Here is a 21534-nt window from a genome sequence, read left to right as displayed (position 1 = left end):
TGATGAAGCTTATCGTTGACCCCGGCGAACAAGGACCCTGCGTTACCCCACGTGTGGTCGGGCCAATCTCTCACCGAGGACCCTGAAGCATCACCGTGCTCATGAGGATGAATAGATGCAGAAGATCAAGGTAGGATGAGGTTGACAGGAAAAAGAGTTGAAATGATGGATATCTATTGAGAAATCATCTCATTTGCTCCTCTACCGAATCCACCAAAACCCCAAACAACCGAAGGCTTCACCATTGGTCAGACCACCCATGATGATATGTAGCCGCCCTACTAACCAGGGTCTGATCACGAATGCCTCACACCAGCCACCGCGTTCGCGCAACATGACCCTCTCTCAAACCCCGTGCAAGCCAGCTTTTCGATCTCAACTCTGAGCGCACATACCGAACCAAAAATGCCCAGCACCGCCCCCTCAGAGGCCGACTCGACGGTGGCTCACCACCAGCCGCCACGCTCGCACAGGACGTTCCGTCTCATCACCATCGCCTCATTTCTCCCCGCGTTTCCCCTCTGCCTGGCCCACGGCATCCTCTCGCACAACCCCGTTCCCGCGGTCGGCCTCGTCCCTCTTGCGTTTTCTGCTAGTGGCGGTGTGTTTCTGCTTCGTCGACGCGATGATGATACTGGACTTGCCCTGAGGCTGTCGCACCCTGTGCTGGTCTTTGTTTGCGACGTGATACTTTCTGCTGCCTTTATGGTCGTTTTGGTCTTTACATGGATCTCAAAGGGTGATTCGGCTTCGCTGAGTATGCTGGCTGCCTATGCAACCATTCCTCTGCTGGTCAACTTGTAGGTTGCTCCAACCCGTCTCTTAGTGTAAGCATACTGACTAGACCCAGTCTCATCCACCTCCTTCTTGCCCTGGAAGCTTTCTACACAGGCCTCGCCATCCACAGCCTCGTCCAATGGCTCGCTTGGAGAACACTCCCACCCGACTGCCCCAACTGCAACCACCGGCTCCGACCAGATTTCCCCGAACTGCCCTGGCTGGAGCGTATACGACAGCAACGACATGGGGAGTATGCCACTTTGTTTGTCGACGAAGAGCATCGATATCATGACGAAGAGGATGAGCAGGCTCTGGACCGGGCTGCCGAGGAAGCAGCTGAAGCTGAGGCCGCGGCCGCCAATGTTGTGCCAGAGGCTGTTGAGGTGAGGAGGAAGAACAGCCGCAAGAGCAAGACGACTACGCCACCATCTCGGGAGGAGCCTGTGTCTCCATGGGGTTCATAGTTGGACGGCTGCTTGGCTAGGATACTAAGGAGGTGGGGAAGATGGCTTTGGGGGACAGCGTTGTGACGACATGACTGGTTTCATTATCTACATACCCATTTGCGCGGGCAGAATGCTATAGTGATGGTATCTCGGGATTACATAAATAGAAATACAGCTCAATTCAATCCTAACCTTAAAAGTGCTCCTTCCAGAAACGGAACTCGACGTCCTTGACCGTAGCAGACTTACAAGCAGTCTTGATATCACGAGCTGAATACAGTTAGCATTCTGTAAGAATGTCCGAGAAGAGAGGGAACTAACCTGCTGAAGAAGGACCGCAGAAGTAAACACCAACAGTCGTCCGCATGTGACTCTCAAGGCCGTTGATATACGTCCGATCCAGGATGCCGTTACGCATGGTGGCAAACAGGCGCTTAAAATCGGGTCGGCCAAAGTTGGTGCGAGACTGCAGCTCCGTCAGGGGATCCGTCTGGGCACCGACACTGTTGAGCACAATGTTCTGGGCTGTATCGATATCGAGCTTCTGGGTGAGGTAGGTGTGGATCTTGAGGAACTCGACGCCTGTGCTGCCGGGAACGCGAGCGGCCTCAGTTGACTGCTCCTCGAGCGAAGACAGAAGAGTCTGGAACCACTCGAAAGAGCCAGTATCCTTGCAAACCCAGATGAACTCGACTCGGCGGAGACGACGGGGAGGGTTGGGAGAGTTGCGCAGGTGCCAGATGTTCTTGAGGATAGCCGCCCAGGGGGTGACACCAATACCAGTACCGATGAGGACGGCGATTTCGTTCTCAAAGACGTCCTCAGCGGGAGCACCGTAGGGTCCATCGACACGGAGAGCGGGCATCTGGTCGCCGTTCTGAAGAGCGACCTCGTACATGCCCATTGGGTCGACATCATCGTAGAGCTTGGCCTGAGCAGCACCAGCACCAAGAGCATCACCCAATTCGCGGGTGAAGTCTCCAACCTGACGGACGTGAATCGACACATAGGGGTCGAAGGGGCACGAAGTGATGGTGAACGGGTGCCACTGATACTTGGAGAGAGAAGGAACCTGGATGAAGAGCCACTGGCCGGCCTTGTACTTGAACGAAGGCTTGTGGAACTGAATCTCAACCACATCGTAGGGGTGTCGGACGACTCGAGTGATCTTGGTCTCACGGCGGGCTCGGACCTCGCGCCAGAGACGCTCGATCAGGTAGAAACCGCCGGTCCAGAGCTCCCATCGCCATCCCAGGTAACCGATGCAGTGGGCCCAGAACTCATCGCCAGCAAAAGGAGAGATGGCCTCGGGAGTATCTCGCACGAAGCATCCCACGGTATGAGTGTAGAGACCAAGGAAAAACGGGATAAAAAGATGGTGAGTGTACCAGAAAGTCTCAAAGGATTGTTGACGAATACGGGCGTGGGCGGTCGTGTACATGAGCAGCATGCAGAGAAGCATGACATGACCAGTGATGCCACCAGCCTGGGCATAGTGAATCTGAAGGGCGGTAACGGGTCGGATCTGGGTCAATTCGACGTTGTAGAAGTTGACATAGTGAGCGCCGGTATGGAGGGTGGTGAAGAGGAGGATGGAGTATGCGAGCTGGCGATGCATCCACAGGTTCTCGTCGAGAGGGAGGAATCGAATCTTGGGTCGAACCCATCGCATAATAGTTCTGCAGACCGGGAGAAGGATCAACATGCAGTCAACGCTCAGAACGAGACCGGCGCCACGGGAGATCCAGACTGAGAACTTGAGTGTGTTGAGACCCGCAAGTCGGGCATCAGCATACTGCTTCCACCTGAAGTGATGGTTAGCGATGAAGGCGGTTTTCCAGAAACATAGGCTCACCATCCATAGGCAAAGATGCCCCAGTGAAAGCTCCAGAAGAGGAAGTGAAAGAACAGCTTGGTGGGCGTGAACTGCTTCCGTATTAATTCGCCATAGCTGAGTTGTGCGCCCATCTTGGCGGTTGGTGTGTCGGATTGTGTGAGGATGAGAGGTTTAGAGAGTCCAAGTCGACCGGCGACAAGACTCAGAGAGTGCCAAAGAGGCGAAGCAAAGTACTGCTTCAGAAAACTTCCAAGCGACTGATCAGATAAACCGCCTTGTGATGCCGAGTTGGTTGACACAGTCCCAATTACATCCACGTCAACCCTGCTTTACCAGCGGAGGATAACGAAACCAAACCAACGATCGAAAGGAATTAATAAAAAAACAAAGTTTAGACTGATCCAGCAGCGAATGGAAGCGAAGGTAATGGCTGAGCGGCCGACGAAGGGAATGATCCTGTGGACTCGGAGGGGGCGAGGAGTCGACGACAGCGAGACGGCGGAGGAAGAGATGAGAGCAGCGAGAATCCGGGGGAAGAACCAAGTTGATAAACGAGGCCAGAGAAGGCGACCCTAGCCAAGGACGAGGATATTCGGGGCCAAGATCGACAGAGCAAGGAGTCGAGTCGGAAAAGGAAGAGGCGCGATCCGGATTCTGGTGCGACTCTGGCTCTCTCGATAGCGCAGACTTCCCAATCACCGGCGTCGTTTTCCCTTTGCGAGACGGTATTAGGCTGTACGGGAAAGGGGAATGCCGAGAAGTGCCCTGGTGGACGGTTGTCGAGGGCGAGTTGAAACGTCAGAGAAGGGGTCCAGTACAAAGATCCAAATCGTAGCGGGTTTCGTCGAGTTGGGTTTGAGACGCCGGGTGTGAGAGGGCGCTTTGACGATGGGTGGTGTTTCGCGGGGGGGAGACCAAGGTGGAGTTTTGAACTGTCGCAGCAGAGCGTCAAAGGGACAGACCTCTCTGGGGGAGAAGGAGGGGAGGGATTATTCGGATAGAAAAGATCAAAGAGGAAGAAATTGGGGACCAAACTGTTTTTGTCCTCATCGTTGACAGACAGAGAGGATCGGTCCATAACCATGGTGCCAACCCATCATGGGATTCCACGAGGCGGGCCACCCTCATCCATGGATGGCAAAAGAATTGGTTGCATATCGCATCGCGGGCGCCTATTAGAGGCCTGGGCATCCGTCCTCTGCGCCCTCTGACTGGCCGAGTATATTTGGAACACCCGATCTGAGGAGCATCCAGCCACTGAAGTGCCCTGGAGTCGAGCGTCGGGTCCCCCTGGACCTGTGATTGCCCTGGGCATGGGCTCGTCCCCGGGCGCTTAGAGACCCGAGACGTAGCCAACGACGAGCCTCCGTCTCCCTGCCCAGCCGTGCCAGCCTCCCCCGACTGGGTCTGGTCGACCCCTGCTCCCGTCTGCATAGGGCTTGGCAAGATGCACTGTGACGGCGCTAGTTACACGCTTGGTCTGCTGAAGCTGGCTAACCGAGTCCCCTGTGACCCGTACCGAGTTTTTTTCTACTCAACGCGGCGATGCCATGGATGGAAAGAGGTTACCGGTACCGGTTCCTTGGGAGAGGGACGGGCATGATCTGCAAGTTGAACCGGATTGCCGTCATCATGTTGGCCCGACGAGCTGGAAACTCGATTCGTGTTGTTGGTTGTTCTGCCCTACGTTATCTCTAAGAAGCAAAGCAATCTAACGTTAGTTAGAGCCCAGCCACTAGAAAGTGACTGTCAGCATGGCGGCAGCTCATCACAGCCAAGATGAGTGTGCATCAATTCCAAGAAACCCATCGTGTAGCGATTCCAAGAGGAATCGAATGACTGTCATCCGATCAATAGCGTCCATCCATGCCGCACATCTCTCGTCTCCCTCACATTAGACTCATAATCTGCTAGGCCATGGTCTCTTGTCACCGTCGCAGGCTATCCCCGTTGGTTGATCCACATGGGCTGCCAGACCGCTCTCCTCATCGTCGCATTGAACCGAGCGTCTCAACTGTTGACCCCTGGTTTGGCATCCAATCCAATCCAACCCAAGCTATCACTAAGAACAGCTAGATGCGATCATGTGATGGGTTTGCAGCTTTCTTTTCTTTCACACTGCGTGTGACTAGACACCCTCACTGTGATAAAGGAGAGGCGATCGTATGACTCGTGGTATACGCGCTGAGGATTCAGACGAAGGATTTAGAAAACATAGCCTTGGTCTCTTCGAGTGTAGCCGCATAGACGGGCCGGATTGGGCTGTAACTGGACCCTTGCCGTCACACGAAACCCTCGACTCCCTCAGCCCCGAAACGGCCGCCGCTCTGGTCGGGGACCGACTCCGCTTCGGAGGAGTGGGGCCGGTTGGATGGAGAGGTGACGGCCAGGAGCCGGAAGGGGATGCCTCAGAGGATATCAACGATTAGGTAGTTTTAGCCTGCAACTCTGGCCATCAAACTCCTTCCAAGTCGAGTTAGTCTCCTCGATATGGTAGCTCTACCTAACAATATGCTACATACTAAGGGCAGTCTAAGGGCAGTCCAAGCACTATTAGTTTGTGTTACCACTCCGCAAAGAGCAACTGAGTCTATCGATCTTTGCTTCAGATCGAGAAGAGAAACTTGCTTAATCCTCATGATGAAACTGGCAACTTGACCCACCAGATCCATGATGATCATTGTCGAATTAATCAATTCCCCGAGCGGGTTCCCACAGACGATCTCGATGCCCCGCCTCTTGTCAAGCTGAGCAAGCTTGATTTCTCCTCCTGCACTGACGTGTTGGTGGTGTCAGTCTGTCTGTTGCATTCTGGTTTTTGCTGTTCCTGGAACCAATTAGAATCCCACTCTATCTGAGTAATAATGCATCGAGTTGGCCGTTGAACTGTACCTGGAGCTAGCTGGATCACACAGCATGGATGCTGATGCTGGCTTAGACTCGTGATCAGCTAGTCCACTAACTCAACCAACGCCCGTTCCGTCCATGTATTGGTTAGCCTCATAACTCAATCGCCAGAAGAAAAAACAGTCCCAAACTATCGCCAAGTGTTGACATCAAGAATTCGCTCGCCAAGCTTCAAAATCTTTGCTTTATGCGAGGAAGGCTTGTTTATCTGGGCACTATGGCACCGCCAAGATGGAAACACGGCACGTGCCATGCCACCAACTGATGACGTAGGGCCACCTCATCCGCCTCAATCCTGCCTGCCATGCCACATGGATGATGGGGATTGAGGCTGGAGCTCAACTGCCTTTTCGTAAGCAAGAGCTTGAGGCTTTCTCGACTTCTTTTCTTTCACTTCTCCCAAGACATTTCAGTGTCGAATCTCATCTCTTTGCCAATTGCATCATCCTGTCGCTACGGAGCTTGACCACTACGAGAGCAGAGCACCCCCGCAATGTCTGGCAAGGATGATGCCGAGGAGCACCGCCGCTACACAGCTCCATATAGCGCCAGGAACCCTATCCCCACAATATCCAAGTACCGAGAAGAGAGGGCAGCTCGACAAGAAGAGGCACTGAACAAGAGCAATGGCGTTCCAGAAGGAAGCGGGACCAATGACTATCTATCGCAACAAAAGTCGAGAGAAGACCCTGAGCCACGCCCAGAGTTAGAAGACGCCGAGCAAGATGACATCGACAAGGGTCAGGATGACGAGGAATTTGAGGGCATCAAGGATACCTCTCAGATCGAAGGACAGTCGTCTGATCCCAAAAAGAGGAGAAAGGAGATGAAGAAGAACAGAAAGGAGAGGGCAGAACGAGAAGTCACCGACCCAGTTACTCACCTCCCTGTCACCATACACGATTTCACCGATGAAGCACTCAAGGAGGTAGGAGTCAACGATCCATCCTTTGGCATGGCTCAACGGACAGCAAACGGTCTTGATGGGAAGAACAAGTCCCAAACCCAGCTTCGGGAGGAACATCAGGACATCCAACAGAGTCATGATGCCATGGGCGAGCTATTTCCACCACCAGACTTTGATGCCCTTCGACTCGAGATGGCGCAGATCAGCAAACGTGGTGTCACATTTGGACTTGCAGCTATTGCAACCGTCATCGCCGGAACATTTTCCTTTGAGAGAACCTTGAGGGAGGACTTGCTTCCGGTTGGGGGTTGGGCATCGGCTGTAGGAGGCGGTATGCTTTGGATCGTATTGGCCGCAGCATGTGCGGCATCTGTCTGGTTCCTCATTGTGTCCGTCCGAGAATGGATGGCGAATAAGATCAACAACATTTTCCAGGACGAAGTCTGGGACGCTCATCGGCGAGGCGTTATCAAGGCATCCAAGAACCACGACACTGAGACTACCGTTTGGTTGAATTCCCTTCTTGGCTCTGTATGGCCTCTCATCAACCCCGACCTCTTTGCTAGTCTCGCAGACACTTTGGAAGATGTTATGCAGGCTTCACTGCCCAAGCTCATCCGGATGGTCAGCGTGGAGGACATTGGTCAGGGCAGCGAGGCGTTGCGAATCCTTGGCATCCGGTGGCTTCCCACTGGTGCTGCAGCAAGGGCAGTTGGTGAGGATGGGAAACTCATGACTGCAGAGCAAAGCGACAACGATACCGAGAAGAAGGATGGTGAAACCGATAGCAACAACACTGTCCAAGATGGTATGGAAGCTGAGGAGGGCGACTTTATCAACCTCGAAGTGGCATTTGCCTACCGAACTCGGTCCAGTTCCAAGTCTCTCAGGGAGCGCACCAAGGACATGCATCTTTACCTTGCCTTTTACCTACCTGGAAACATCAAGATTCCGGTCTGGGTGGATCTTCAGGGCATCATTGGCACGATGCGAATGCGCCTCCAGCTTACCCCTGATCCGCCATTCTTCGCCCTTTGCACAATCACCTTTCTTGGACAGCCCAGGGTCAACTTGAGCTGCGTGCCCCTGAGCAAACACGCCATCAACATCATGGATGTGCCTTTCATCAGCAACTTTGTTCAAACCGCCGTCGACGCTGCCATGGCTGAATATGTCGCCCCCAAGAGTCTTACCCTTGACCTCAAGGACATGTTGGCTGGTGACGACTTCAAGAAGGATACCAACGCCGTTGGTGTAATTGTTGTCAACATCAAGCGCGGATACGACTTCAAAATGGGTGACTCTGGTATTCCGCTTGTCAAGGACGGCAGTTCAGACCCCTATGTCTCTGTTGGCTGGGCCAAGTTTGGCAAGCCGGTCTGGTCCACGCGTGTGCTTGAGAACGAGATGGAACCATACTGGGACGAGACCTGCTTCGTTTTGGTGACGCCACAGGAGCTGAATATCGATGAGAGATTACGTATTCAACTCTGGGATTCCGACAGACTCACTGCGGACGATGACCTTGGACGAATCGAGGTCAGAATAAAGGAGTTGATGAAGAGCGACAGCACCAACGGGCGGATGTCGACTCGACAGGACGGCTTCAGGGCTCTCAAGTCGGGCGATAACATGCCTGGCAAGCTCGAATGGAGTGTCGGTTACTACTCCAAGACCAGAATTCAACAAGATCAATTTGAGCGACAAACCCACGACCCCGAAATCCGCACCATGGAACAGCTCAAAGAGAAGGTGGACAAGTCTTGCGAACGTAAACTCCGAGAGACCATGCTCAAGGAGGGCAAGAAGGAACGAGACATCAACGAACTCGAACAGCAAAAGGCCCAAGAGTTGAAAACTGAGCAGGACGCCATGATCATCTCGGCACCACCCCCTGATGGCTACCCCAGTGGTCTTTTCAGTATTCAGATCCACAACATCACAGGCCTCGAGCTAGATCGTCTAAACAAGCGGCAAGCCTCGAACGATGCTGAGGCGACGGATGAGGAGGATTCTGGTGATGGTCTGCCGAGCGCTTACTGCACCATCATACTCAACCATCGCAAGACATTCAAGACTAGGACGAAGCCCCAGAACGCCAAGCCATTCTATAATGCAGGATGCGAACGTTTCGTGCGTGATTGGCGCGAGGCTGAGGTGTTTGTCACTGTACGCGATGCCCGGCTGAAGGAGGATGACCCCTTACTGGGAATTGTCCACCTACCGCTTTCTGAGCTCTTCCGTGAGCGCTCACAGGTCATGGGCTTCTGGCCCTTGTCAGGCGGCATTGGCCACGGACGTATCCGTCTCTCCATGGTCTGGCGCAGCGTCCAACTGCAGGCGCCGCGAAACCTCCTGGGCTGGCAGTATGGCACCATCGAGGTCCAGCCAACAGTAACGGTTGACAACTGCCCCAAGGATCTTCGCTCGTCAAAGCTCAAGTTTCAGACCAGCATCAGCGCAGCAAAGATGTACACTGAGGATGGAGAGAACCAAGGGATGGTGACATGGAAGTCGAAGCGAGATAGGCCGCTCGCTCTGGCTGTCCAATCAAGGTATAGCAGCTGTCTATCAATTGCCTTTCGTGATAAGGGCTTCTTTGGGGACGACACGGCTGCATTTTCCGTCCTCTGGCTCAAGGATATTGCAGATGAGGAAGAGACAGAGCTGGAGCTGCCAATATGGAAGGGTGACTTCCGCCGTGCTACGGCTTGTTGTCTCAAAGAGTGCGGCGAGAAGCTTGGCACCATCAAGTTGAAGGTGACATTCTGGTCTGGTTTGGTAAATAGTCCCTTGTCGACACCACTGCAACTCTTTGGAGGCAGATGACAGCTCACAGATGCTAACCCCGTCACAGGGAAGCGCCCACTCCCGCTGGACACGCCGCGACGAGCACCTCCGCAATGTAGTCGAGGTTATTGAAACTGCACGCGACAACCTCGAGGCCGGACGCATGGAGAGAGAGGCTGGCATTGTCGACTCTGAAGGTGAGTTGTCTGGGGCCACGCACCGCCCACCATCGATCGGGAGCAATTCGGACTCGAGCTCCTCATCTTCCTCCGACTCGGACGGAGAAGACTCCGACATCCCCGACGGCAGTGCTGGAAATAAACAGGGTCCCGTTGATCAGCTCCGCGACTATCGACGTCGGGACAAGCGTCTGCATCGGCAGCACCGGGGACTCATGCAGTGGAAGGTAAGCTCCAGCTCCCCTCGTGCCTGTCCAATTTCCTCGTCTGCCGTGCTTCTATTTTGGCCGTCCAAAGCAAAGGAAAGCAAAGCAGGCAAGCGAGGAGGGGGGCGTGTGCATCAAAAGCATGATGCAAGAAACAACGTGGGACTGACAGATGGGCCTAGATCCCGCGTACAGCAAAGTGGATCAAGCACAAGTTCGACCGCGTTGGGGATAAGGCGTCTAGCGTCTTGGAGCATTCGTCCAAGCAGCCTGGGATCGAGACCGAGGTCTAGAGCAAGCCACGCACCAGCCAAGCGACATGCCGAAGGGAAGGGTGGATATGCCGGTGCCGGTGCCGGTGCCAGCGCACAAGAGCAAGAGAGGCTGTGTAACATGATGGGTAAAATGGATCTATCAGTTAGCGAGAAGCAAACAACCAAGCAAGCGAGGAGTGTCAGGGTAATGAGGGTTCAAGATGCTTGTCGAGGGTCATATCGAGAAAGGCGGTATAACAAAAAAGAGGTATCATCCATCATTCATCGTTGCCTGCCTACTGTACTTTACTTACCACATGGCTCATTAAAAACATGCCACCTCCAAATGCCGACCTCCTGCTAATCAAATCATGCCATCCCAAGTCGTCGTGATCGAAATAGTTTCCTCCTTTGGCTCCCCTCCCATCCGATCCCGCCGGCATATGCGGGTGATCCCGTTTTTTCTCACAAAAATGGTGAACCGTCTATGATTTCTCCGGGAAAAAAAGAAAGCGAAAAAAATAAAATGGGCAAAAAAACAAGCATGAGCCTCCTAAATCAAGTTGTTGTAAAGCCCCCCCACCCCCAAGCTTTTGAATCGTATGTGCTCCGCAGTTCTGTGACCTCTCCACTGTGAAAGAGAGAAGACCTGCTCCAACGCCAACCCGACATGCAATGCATGTTTTTCTTTGCGAATGCTCGAGTAGAGAAAAGAAGATGAAAGCTACTCCGTACGTACCGGAGAAGCAGTAGATGTGTTGACAAAACATGACCAACAACTAGATCGCCGATGTAGTCCTCGATAGCTCCATACATCAGTCCATATGTGACCAATGCCCCGTGGGTCCCGAACGTTCTTGTCGTTCTACCGGCGTGGCGCTTGGTTACCGCTCCTTAACTTGCTGATGTTCTCCTCCGTCAATGAGTCCCCAGTCTGTAGTTCTTGGTACGAGTTCCTTCGATAGGTCGATGGTCCACCCGCAGCGTCGATGAGCTTGGTCTCTTGAAGCCTGTTTGACCATTCAGTCTCTCCCTCCGGCCGCCGCAACTGAGGCGCGAGTTCCGGAGCCGTGGTATCGAAAGGGGATGGCTCGTTCTGTCCGTTCGTCGTCAACGGCCGGGGCGTGATGGGGCTGTTGTTGAAGTCTTCGGACGTGCGTCCAACAGGAGGCATATCGTTTTCGTCGATGCCGACATGTGGAATATCTGCGTTGTCGCAGTGTTCGCTCATCTCTGAACAGTCCGATGCGGAAGGATCCGGCGCTGTGGATGCCCGACGCCGAGCATGGCACCATCGAAGCAGCATCTTCTCTAGTATGACGCTCCGAACAGGCTTGGCCAAGTAGTCATCCATACCAGCCCTAGTGCACTTCTCTCGGTCGCCCTGGATCGCCGATGCTGTCATAGCCACGATAGGGACATCCTGGACGATAGGTTTGTAGGGGAGATGGTGCCTCAACAGATGTGTACACTTGTATCCATCAATGATGGGCATTTGCACATCCATCAAGATGATATCTGGCTTAGGTTTGATACCTTGGTGAACACCAGAGAGATATTCCAGGGCTTCCTTTCCATTCCAGGCAGCCGTCACCTGGAAGCCAAGTCGACCGATTGTTTTGGTCGCAATCTTCTGGTTGATGGGGCTATCACAGTCAGCTCTAGACTCCTCCAATCGACCCATCCATGACTTACTTGTCTTCAACCACCAAGATGTGGATCTTGGCTCTTTCTGATGGGGGCAGCTCCTGGTCAGGGCTTGATGATGATGAGATACCGAACCGAGCCCGGCGAGATCCTGAGGAGCCTCCTTGCATTCCATCAGACGCCGGAGGGGTGCCGACAATTTGATCATACTCCGAGCTATTGCAAGACATGCTCAACTCGGATTGAAGGCGGTCAGGAATAGCGCCTGCGTTAGCAAGGCCAGCTTCTGCCGGGCCACTTGGCTTATTGAAGGGGATCCAGAACGTCGCTCGGGTTCCAACACCAACGTTGGACTCTAGCGAGATCCGTCCGTGCATCAAATCCAACAAGTTCTTGCAAATGGTCAAACCCAGTCCAGTGCCTCCGAATCGTCTTGCGGTTGATGCGTCGCCTTGGCTGAACGGCTGGAACAACTTCTTCCGAACCTCGTCTTGAATGCCAATGCCCGTATCTTCAACCGTGAACCTTACCTCGATGGATTCGGCCGTTTCCTTCTCCGCAACCACCGAGAACCTAACGTATCCTTGATTCGTGAACTTGATGCTGTTGGTCAAGAGATTCGTGAGGATCTGTCGTACGCGTCCAGGGTCTCCAATAACAACCAGGTCGTTTTCGATGCTGTCCCCGATATCTGATTGGAAATCGAGATTCTTGCGTTCCACGGCGAACTGCAGCATTCTTCCCACCTCCTTGACAATGTGAGACAGCGAGAATTGTACTTCTTCCATATCGAGGCGCCCCGACTCCACCTTTGAAAAGTCCAAGATGTCATTGATGACGGTGAGGAGAGATGTTGCTGAGCTTTGGATGTTCTCAACGTATTCTTGCTGTTCCTCGTCCAGGTGCATTCCAGCGAGTAGCTCGGCCATTCCCAATACACCTGTAATAGGCGTCCGGATTTCGTGAGACATGTTAGCCAGGAACTGACTCTTGAGTCTGTTAGCTTCCTTGGCGGCTGCTTCGTTAGCGATGGCCTTTCGCTTCTCCTTGGACTGCTTCTCCAATGCTTGTTCGCGGCTCTTGAGCTCTGTGACATCCATGATGACGCCGATAACGCCCTCGATATACGTATCGTTCTTTGCACCGCTCTCTTGAGTCTTTTTGCCCAACATAGGGAGGAAACGAGTCCTATACCAACGATCGTCTATTCAAGGTTAGAAGAGGGCTTCTGACATTCAAACTTGGTCAAGTCTTACCGATCCCGTGTTCCTTGACATCTTCGGCAACTTGCCCGTCAAGAATCAGCTCGATGGGCTCCAGGAACTCTGGACGTTCGCCGTCGGCGAGTTGTGCGGTCAGACGGTTGAACACCTTGTACATGTTCTCTCCGACGAACCACCTCGTTCCATCATGGTTCTCTTCGTGGGTATTGTTCCAAATCAACGCGCCTTCAAGCATCGTCACTCGGCGCTTCGGGTCGACAGTGAAGATGGTAACATGGGAGTGGGCAATAACGCTGAGCAGCTGCTGCCGTGTGCGCTTGGCATTCATCTTGGTCTGAATGCTCTCGTGAACGTCGGTACAAGTCCCTAATTCCAAGTTTAGCCAGGGGATGGAACAATGCCAGCATGCAACCTACCAAACCACCTCTCAACCTTGCCAGTCTCCTTGTTGCGTTGAGGTAATGCCCGTCCGAGGAACCAGCGCCAGTGCCCATCTCTGCTTTGGCATCGGTATTCCGTCATGTAGGGGTCGCCCGTATTCAAAGAATGCTTCCACCTTCTTTGAGCCTCGACCAGGTCGTCCGGGTGGAAAGCATTCACCCATGACTTGCCGAGGCTATTCTCTGGAGTCAGTCCCGAGTAATTGTAGAACCGAGTGTTCCAAAAGTCCACCAGGCCGTCCGAGGTTGCCGTCCAGACCAGTTGAGGCATCGTGTCGCAGATGAGCTTAAATCGTTCCTCATCCCGCTCCTTGATCTGTGTGATCTCTTCTGTCATAACGGTAACATCGCGTCCCGTGACAACGCCAGCAAGGAAGTCGCCTGTTGAATCGTCCCGGATCGCCTCTCCAAGCACGTCGAAAACCAGCTTCTTCCCAGCCTCATCATACATTCCTACGCGAGTACCGCTAAAGGGGGTCTCGGTCTTGAGCAAAGTCGAGATGGGATACTCTGTAACATCCAATCGGCGAGAAAAGTCCTCGGTGTAAATGTGCCAGTGCTGAAGGAGATCGAAGCCATTGACTGAGGTGTCGAGCGGTGCATCCTTCTCAAACAATTTGCGAGCCGCAGAGTTGGGGAACGTGACACTGCCGTCCTTCCACATTGCAAGGATGGGCATCTGGGTGTTGTTTAATAAGGCGTCTTTCATCAGCAGCATCTTCTGTAGGAGCGATGGTGTGCTAGAATGGGACGCAACGGACGGAGGTCCCATCGGGGGAAAGGGGCTCGAAGACATGGTGACAATGCCAGGACTGTGAAACGAGGGCGAGTTCGAGTTCGAGTCTCTACTAGACGCGACTGAGGATGGGTTGGAGTGGGAGATGGACTTGCGCTCGGCAGCCTCGAGGATACTCGGTCTCGCGATCGACTTCTTTGTGTTGGAGAGCGTCGACTTTGGCGATTGGGTGTTGGTAAAGGTCAGTGTGAAGAAAGCTTGCCGATCCTCGAGCTCCCAGATAGTGATGATCATCTTGGCAAAGACCTGGTAGTCTGACTCCTTGGCTTTATACCTATTGTCGAAGGAAGTTCTGCTGATACCTTTCCTGGTGATGACGACCTCAACAACGGCATCCTGGGTCTGGCGAGCAGGAGGGCTGGGACGGCTCTCGGGGGTGGGCATGGTACTGGTGGTTGGTGTTGCGTCGCCACCTGACTGGGAGTGCTGCCTCGAATCTCGTGCTGGTGCTCGTACGCCCATCTCGTCGACCAAGGTGTCAAAGAAAGCCTCCCATGTCGCCCACACAGGCTGTCCGTCTTGTAACATATCGACTCCGACCTGAGAGAGGGACTGACCCCGCAGATGTTCGATAGTGGTGGATACATCCTCCTCGTCCGAATCTTCTGTAACTATCCCCAGCATTCGACCCATCGCCTCATTAGCCAAAACAACCGTCTTGAGATTGTTAAGAACCATTGTCGGCACCGGCAGGTACTGCATAGCTGAGAAGGCGAGTTGACCGGGTGAGATGGCGGGCATATTTAGGCGAAATGGACTCTGGGATGGCGACCTCGAGCCGTCTCCGAGGGGGTCCCGAAGGAAGCGTCCTCCACCAAGCAGGCGTGGGCTACCATCTTGACGGTTGGATTCGTTGACCAGGTCCGCGGCAGCTCTCGGTCGCGCAGGGTTGACAGCGGTTGGCACAGGCGCCTGGATGTGATTAGGATGCGACTCGGAGCGGCTCAATGGGAAACCAGTGTCGTTCACAGCTGCGGCGGGCCTAATAGCTCGGGATTGGCTGCTAGAGCGAAGTTGTTCGGGAGGGCTCATGTCGGTTCTGCCCGTTCACGAGGCATCGAGAACGAGCCGTGTCAAGCGACTTCAGAGTCGAACAGGAGCAATAGTTAAAGGTAACAAAATAGAATATCCAAGAAAAAAGTCAAGAGTGGAAAGATGGCGCCGCAATGGCCCGTGGGGAGCGATGTCTAACCCTCTGGCGACGCGGACGGCCTCGACCTCGAGACCGAGACAGGGTCTAGACGACGGCAAGTGGGCGGCGAAGCTTTCTCTACCACGAATCGACAAGTGACCGTCGACGGGGAATTGGCATGGCGCAAAGGTGGGATATGCTGAGGGTGAGACAGGCCGTGGTGAGGGGCCTAGCTAGGTCTTCTGGATGCGGCGTCGACGGGAACAGGATTTAAGTTTTGGAAGGTATCACCCAACCAGCTCAGGTGAGGTCAGGCAACAGTGGGATGCCCTCTATCGCCCCGTCAACCTGAAGTCCAGCAGCTCCGGTCGAGACGACGGAGGAGGTTCCGTGATGGCCGAGAAGCGTAGAGCTGGCAGACTCTGGCAGGCGAGCAGCCGCGATGTATCCGTAGGTCGAGGCGATCTAGGACGGTTGGAGACAGGATAGCTAAAGGTGTAAAAGGACGATGGGACTGAAGCCCGGGACCGAGAGGAGAAGACGAGGAAGGTCTGAACGGTGGATGGGTTAACCCGGAGCGCCCTTTCAGAGCAGGACACGGCACGAATGGACAAAGAGCAATGCTTAATGCAACTTGCTAGAAAGGTTAGAATAGGCAATAGATTGTCCGTTCAGACGAAGGGGTGGAAGAAGGGCCCTGAGATGGATGGGGACCCTGAATTGACACCTTCTGCGGGCTGGGGGCACAAGCTGAGACGACACGGCGGGACGGCCACCATCCATGCAGTTGAAAGAGCGCCGACGGGCGGGGGCTTACGAGGGTCCAACGCCTGAACGGGGTGGCCTTACGAGGTGTTGCGGGCTCCGGGGCGCACCTCTTTGCTCTTTGGGGGGCGTGAGGGTAGGTGAGATGCTGCGAGGTGGGGCACTGTCGGACCCTCGACTGGCCGCCGCGGCGTGCCAGGCTTGGCCAGGGTCGGGATCGCCTCCACGCGTGGGGCCACGCCTTGTGTCCAAATGCCGATCGAGGACGACAATGGCATGGCCTGGCAAGCCCTGATTTCTGCGGTGAGCAGGCCGGTTCACGCGAGAGAGAACTCGCCGTGTCTCTGATCGCACAGACGATGTGCCATCCATCGCACGGCCGCAGAGGGTCAGATGGCGGACCGAGTTGGATATCAGCCCAAGCACTCTGTTCGGTGAAGCCCAGAATCGGGACTACTTTAACCTTGGTGGTCCGAAGGGCGACGGGAAGCTTGTTAGCACAGATGACCTCCCAGCTAGCACCAAGAGCTCGCCCGCTGCAGATAAGCTGCTGTTAGAGGTTCTGTAGGTTCTCGGCCTGGAGAAAGAGTCCACAATACGATGTCCTTACGTAGCAATGAGAACAATCCGCTCAACACACCTTACCCAAGAACCTAGAGCCCGGTCGTTCCAACCTTGGCCGTTCCATTCTTCCCAAGATCAAGGGCGAGGGCGAGATGGAGCTTCTATCAGAGCTGTCCAGTCCAGTGTGTGCCCAAGGTCGCCAAGTCAGGTACCGGGACAGGGCGGTTAGCACTATCTGAACCTACTGCCACTCTACCAGTCCACAAATGAGCAGGGTGTCACGCAGTGGAAAGGTTTGCGCAGATCCGTCCCATGTGGTTGGATATCCTCGATCCTGGCAAAACCAACAACACCACAAAGTTGATGCCGGCCTGACGGTTCCCATAAGTCACCAGCCTAGACTGCAACCCTGCACGTCGGCTAGAAAGGGCAGGTTAATCCCCGTCCCTCTGATCTGATCGACGGCAGCTGTCACTCGACTCTTCGGCGATTTCCTCGCGGCTGCTGCCGGCCATCCAGGTAATTAGAGCTTGGAGTTGAGTCAACTCGATCTCACACTGGAAGCCCAGGCTTAATTGCTAGCAGGAGCTACAACATGAGCTACTGCGTAGCACAGCATGAGCTGTGGTGTTGGGCGTTCACTAAAACACTCCATGGAACCCGCCCACACCCCGACAGCGCCAGTGGCGAAAGAGGGCCCCCATCCAGCCAAGCTTTGGCGTTTCTCCCTCTCTCCATCTCCACCTCCACCTCCCTTCCGCTCCTCCAACACTCCATCCATCTCGACCGACCATCGGCCACATTTCAAATTCAAACATGATCCTGGTCATCATCATGGATTTTCCAAATCCGCCCGTTGGAAGGGAGCATGTGAAGCACACCCACTTGCCAGCAGTGCTTACTTGGCACAGACGCTGTCTACATGGCTAAACCGCCTGACACCGGACGAATTCTGTGTCTATCCACCACCGGCTAGACGTCGACACTAACAAGTACAGTAGCTTGAAGGTACGGATACCCAACCGTGAACGTTGCTTGCTGTCTTTGCAGCGGCAATTGGGCATCTCTTCAACACCAAGCCAGAGCCAATGGCTCCTACACCTCCCATTGCTGATGCCCTCTCCCGCACGCTCCCACACAAACACACGACCGCTTCGCTACCTGGGTTGCAGTCAGTCACACCCGCATGCCGGCCCTGTCCATCTGTCGCGGCACCCCACTCCAGAAAATGCACGACACAGGAGATCGCGGGAGCCGACGAATGAGACGGCCCTCTTTCAGGCACCGCGCGAAGGATCCAACGACGACTGAGCGAGAGAAAGGGGACGGGGACAAAAAGCAAAACAACAGCAAGAGACTTCTCGCACCAAGGCATACAGAGCTGATCAAATCCACTCGCACCCCGATTCGGCTCCAGCCAGCAGTTCTTAACCTCGACCGGGACTGGCAGCTTTAAGGGTCGAGGGTTTCCGTGCGTTTCCAGTGGCAAGATCGTCGGCCAGCAAGTCCCTGGCCTTGTTTGCATGCAGCCGTCGGCTCATGAGCGTGCTCATGAATCGGGATCCTCGTCACTGAATCCCCTCAGTTGCAGAAGCAAGAGATGGCTTCCCAAACGCCAAGCACGCGGCCAAGCGTCTGTTTTACCAAAATACGCTCGGAACGTACTCACCCTAGTCCGCGGCTTGCGCCAACATGTCTCTGTCCATTTGTGGCCCTCTAAATGGATTTTCAAGGGCGACAGACGAGGGTTGTCGAGGTCTATTGTGGTCTGGCCTTGGGTCCATGGCCGTCTAGAACCCATCGGCTAGACCAATGCCATCCACGTTCTCCTGACAAAGCGAGAGGGCAGGCCCCGTTCGACCTTAGCTGCCCATGCCCTGATACATGCCTATGCTGGATACAATCATGTTGCTTATCTGAGACTGTGCGAACAGGGCAAAGTCCTCTGTGGATGCGGTGGGTCATTATCTCGAACCACCATGAGCGAAAAGGTTGTATTCACGAGTCCATGGGGCTCTCACAGGGCGGTTGTTTCTGGACAGCCGCTTCAAGCGTAGGCGTCCCGTTCTTCTCGTTTAACCCAAGTTCATCTCCCCCAAACCACCGGTTCTCCTGCCTCGTCTGCTAAGGTCCAATCGCCATAAAGCTCCGATGGCGTCCGAGCCCGCGCCGCAGATCATCTCCAGTTTCGATCGACGCTTTCCCTAAAGCTGCAAAGCTCCCAACGTCATCTTCCCTGGGAATCTCAGGGCCACGATCTGATGTTCGACCCCTGCGCCCTGGCTTTGCCCCGAAATGCCTGGCTGTCGTGAGCCCATACCGGCAGAAGCCAACAGAGCCTTGCAGGCCAGGCCAAGCAGCCGCGGTGGGCTCGATGCTCACTCAATCTGCCGCGATGAAGTCATCGCTGACCGAAGCCAGAATCAGGAGCAGGGTTCAAGGGGTATCAATTCTTCAATTCAGGTTATCCATCGTCTACTAACCACCGACGATGTAATCGTCAGTCTATCCTGAACTATCCTTCATCTTTCCACAGGTTGAGCAGGTCCACCATTGCCTCTCCATCTCTGTCCCACAAAAGCTACACTGCCATGTCTGAGGGACGGAGGAAGCTTTCGCCGCCGGTCTTGTTGTCCGTGAGGCGGTAGTGCTCTGCTGTCGATCTCGCGGCGGGCTCTGAGTCAAGTCGACAACAACTGGTCTTCTTCCAGGTTTTGGCGATCTGGATCGGCGATTGTCTATGGCCTGCGTTGCCTTTGCGGGCCGCTCCATCCCGCAAGCATCACAACAAAGAAAGGTGGCGGGATTGTGTAGTGTGCAAGTGTCGCATGTCCATCCTCGAGGTTCTCTCGCTGCAGTGTTGGAACCATGTCCCTCTCTATCGGCCGTATTGCCCAAAGATCGTCTGGACCCCGAGCTACTGGGCCCCCCTTGGTCCCTCATCACTGCACCACCGCCATTGCCAGTTGGATTGTTCGCGGTTGGGGGTATATAACTGCTTCCATACTTGGCCTGTTCATCCTCCTGCACCAACTCCCAGAGAGCCTGCGCGATAGCTGCGTCATTGGCCTCATCCTCTTCGGCCTGTGTTCGGAAGCCGTTCCTTGTAGCGGCATCAGCAATGTTCCGGATCTGAGACTCGTCGAGGTTATCAGTTGCGCAACCCCGGAGCGTCCTGTTTCGTCGCTCAGCTGCATCTGCAATGACGCTGCGAATATTCTCGCCCGGCCGGGGACCAGCTCCTCCCAGACGTTTTCCAGAGCCAGTGCCACCAGGCCGGGCTCGACGCTTCTCAGCAGCTTCTCGCGCCAGTCGACGAGCTTCACGTTGGGGCATTCTGGATCCTCCCAGCCGATGGCCCTCGGACAGGAACCCTTCGCCAGTATATCCCTTGAGAGCCAGGCCCTGGTGTTCGTCACGGAGTTGGTCCCAGAGAGCGTGGAATTTTGAATTGTGGGCATCGTGCACGATGTGTGATAGCTCATGAAGCAGAGTATCGACGACGCTCTCGATGGACATGAACTGGTTCCGGTCGCCAGCATGCCGCAAGCGCAGGCATATCTTCATACCTCGGTTTACATTGAGACCTATATCCATGTTCAATATGGGCTGCAGTTCTACGGGCGCCATGCACACGAACCTAGGAGGTTTCCCTGCTCGGGGTAGAATTCGGCCAATTCCCGGACCTTCCAGTTGCGCGCTCTCATGATGGGTTTGACCAAAGAGGCCACCTTTTTCAAAGTATGCAGGGCATCGCTTGCTCTCGGGAAGTTGTTCAAGTGAACGTACGAAAGTACCAACGCATCGTGTTCGGCCATCGTTATTGAGGTTGTAGCTACCAGTCTCGGCAGCGAGCTCTGAGGCGAGAAGTGCAAATATCACGACGGACAAATGGGGTCAACGGGTGTATGCTGAAAGCGACGGTGATGTCGATTAACTAGCGAGTGTGGGCATCAGTTGACGATGATTATCGACTCATTTCTGCGCCAGTGATGATGATCTGGCCACGTCAAGTGACAGGTGCCTTGAGCCGTTTGCCCCTCAAGGCAGTTGAGCATACGTTCAGTGTTGGAGAGAGGTCGTGGAGGCTGACGGAATCAGCCTAGAAATTTCCCGGTTTCTCTAGGCGATGACTAATCACCATCGCATACAACGAACTTCCATGAGCTCATTCACTTCAATTCTAGTCGAGTCGAAGCGGATATCGCCAGGTAACGTGGCTGGGAGCCTGTTTCGTATTATCATCCGGTCAGATATTTTCTGTCATGTGCTGAAGTGAGCACTTTTCCCATAATTCCGGCGAGTTCCATGTTAGGATCATCTCATTCCGGCTTCCTAGCCATAGCCCTCAGTCTAACATAGGAAATCATCTCTCCTCCCCGGGGTTCCGGCAAACTTCACGCAGTACCTCTATGCACTCCTGTACCGCTGCTTCTCTCTCCACTTCCCCTGGAACAGCATCTAGCAGCTTGCTTGCCATCAGACGTATCCAGCCCTCCACACCACCCTTATCGGCGGGTGTAGGCCGCCACTCACGCTCGGCCCGCTCAACCACAAAGCCTGCCTCCTCCAAGAACTTTGTCGCCCAGACTTCGTCTGGGAAGAACCAAGGGTCGGCGGCCAGTGCAGCTTTCATTCCGACTCGGCGAGCCACGGCGCCA

At 54.5% G+C, this 21534-nt stretch overlaps 6 protein-coding genes across 6 annotated transcripts; 2 read left to right on the top strand and 4 right to left on the bottom strand.

Moving 5' to 3' along the window:
* Window positions 1-405: 405 nt before the first annotated feature.
* MRS44_001390 (uncharacterized protein) lies at window positions 406-1244 on the top strand (the record flags this gene model as incomplete). The annotated part of the gene is made up of 2 exons (XM_046267376.2): window positions 406-800; window positions 851-1244. The coding sequence occupies 2 exons, from the start codon at window positions 406-408 to the stop codon at window positions 1242-1244; spliced, it is 789 nt and encodes a 262-aa protein (XP_046138344.1).
* A 175-nt stretch (window positions 1245-1419) lies between these two features.
* MRS44_001389 (uncharacterized protein) lies at window positions 1420-3194 on the bottom strand (the record flags this gene model as incomplete). The annotated part of the gene is made up of 3 exons (XM_046267375.2): window positions 1420-1496; window positions 1548-3031; window positions 3082-3194. 3 exons carry the CDS (start codon window positions 3192-3194, stop codon window positions 1420-1422), a joined length of 1674 nt encoding a protein of 557 aa, XP_046138345.1.
* A 260-nt stretch (window positions 3195-3454) lies between these two features.
* On the bottom strand, window positions 3455-4147 carry MRS44_001388 (uncharacterized protein; the record flags this gene model as incomplete). Its single annotated transcript, XM_046273431.1, has 1 exon — window positions 3455-4147. One exon carries the CDS (start codon window positions 4145-4147, stop codon window positions 3455-3457), a length of 693 nt encoding a protein of 230 aa, XP_046138346.1.
* Window positions 4148-6463: 2316 nt separating this feature from the next.
* Window positions 6464-10345, top strand: MRS44_001387 (uncharacterized protein; the record flags this gene model as incomplete). Its single annotated transcript, XM_046280649.1, has 3 exons — window positions 6464-9658; window positions 9735-10073; window positions 10235-10345. 3 exons carry the CDS (start codon window positions 6464-6466, stop codon window positions 10343-10345), a joined length of 3645 nt encoding a protein of 1214 aa, XP_046138347.1.
* Window positions 10346-11171: 826 nt separating this feature from the next.
* MRS44_001386 (uncharacterized protein) lies at window positions 11172-15444 on the bottom strand (the record flags this gene model as incomplete). Its single annotated transcript, XM_046267378.2, has 4 exons — window positions 11172-11952; window positions 12002-13157; window positions 13210-13542; window positions 13593-15444. The coding sequence occupies 4 exons, from the start codon at window positions 15442-15444 to the stop codon at window positions 11172-11174; spliced, it is 4122 nt and encodes a 1373-aa protein (XP_046138348.1).
* A 400-nt stretch (window positions 15445-15844) lies between these two features.
* Window positions 15845-16681, bottom strand: MRS44_001385 (uncharacterized protein; the record flags this gene model as incomplete). The annotated part of the gene is made up of 2 exons (XM_065623677.1): window positions 15845-16009; window positions 16394-16681. 2 exons carry the CDS (start codon window positions 16679-16681, stop codon window positions 15845-15847), a joined length of 453 nt encoding a protein of 150 aa, XP_065480112.1.
* Between the last annotated feature and the right edge of the window lie 4853 nt (window positions 16682-21534).

This window comes from Fusarium solani (assembly GCF_023522795.1).
Source record: "Fusarium solani strain SB1 chromosome Unknown bctg00000000, whole genome shotgun sequence".
Taxonomy (NCBI): Eukaryota; Fungi; Ascomycota; class Sordariomycetes; order Hypocreales; family Nectriaceae; genus Fusarium; species Fusarium solani.
Note: the sequence above shows the minus strand (reverse complement) of the source record. Positions and strands in the feature narration are given on the sequence as shown.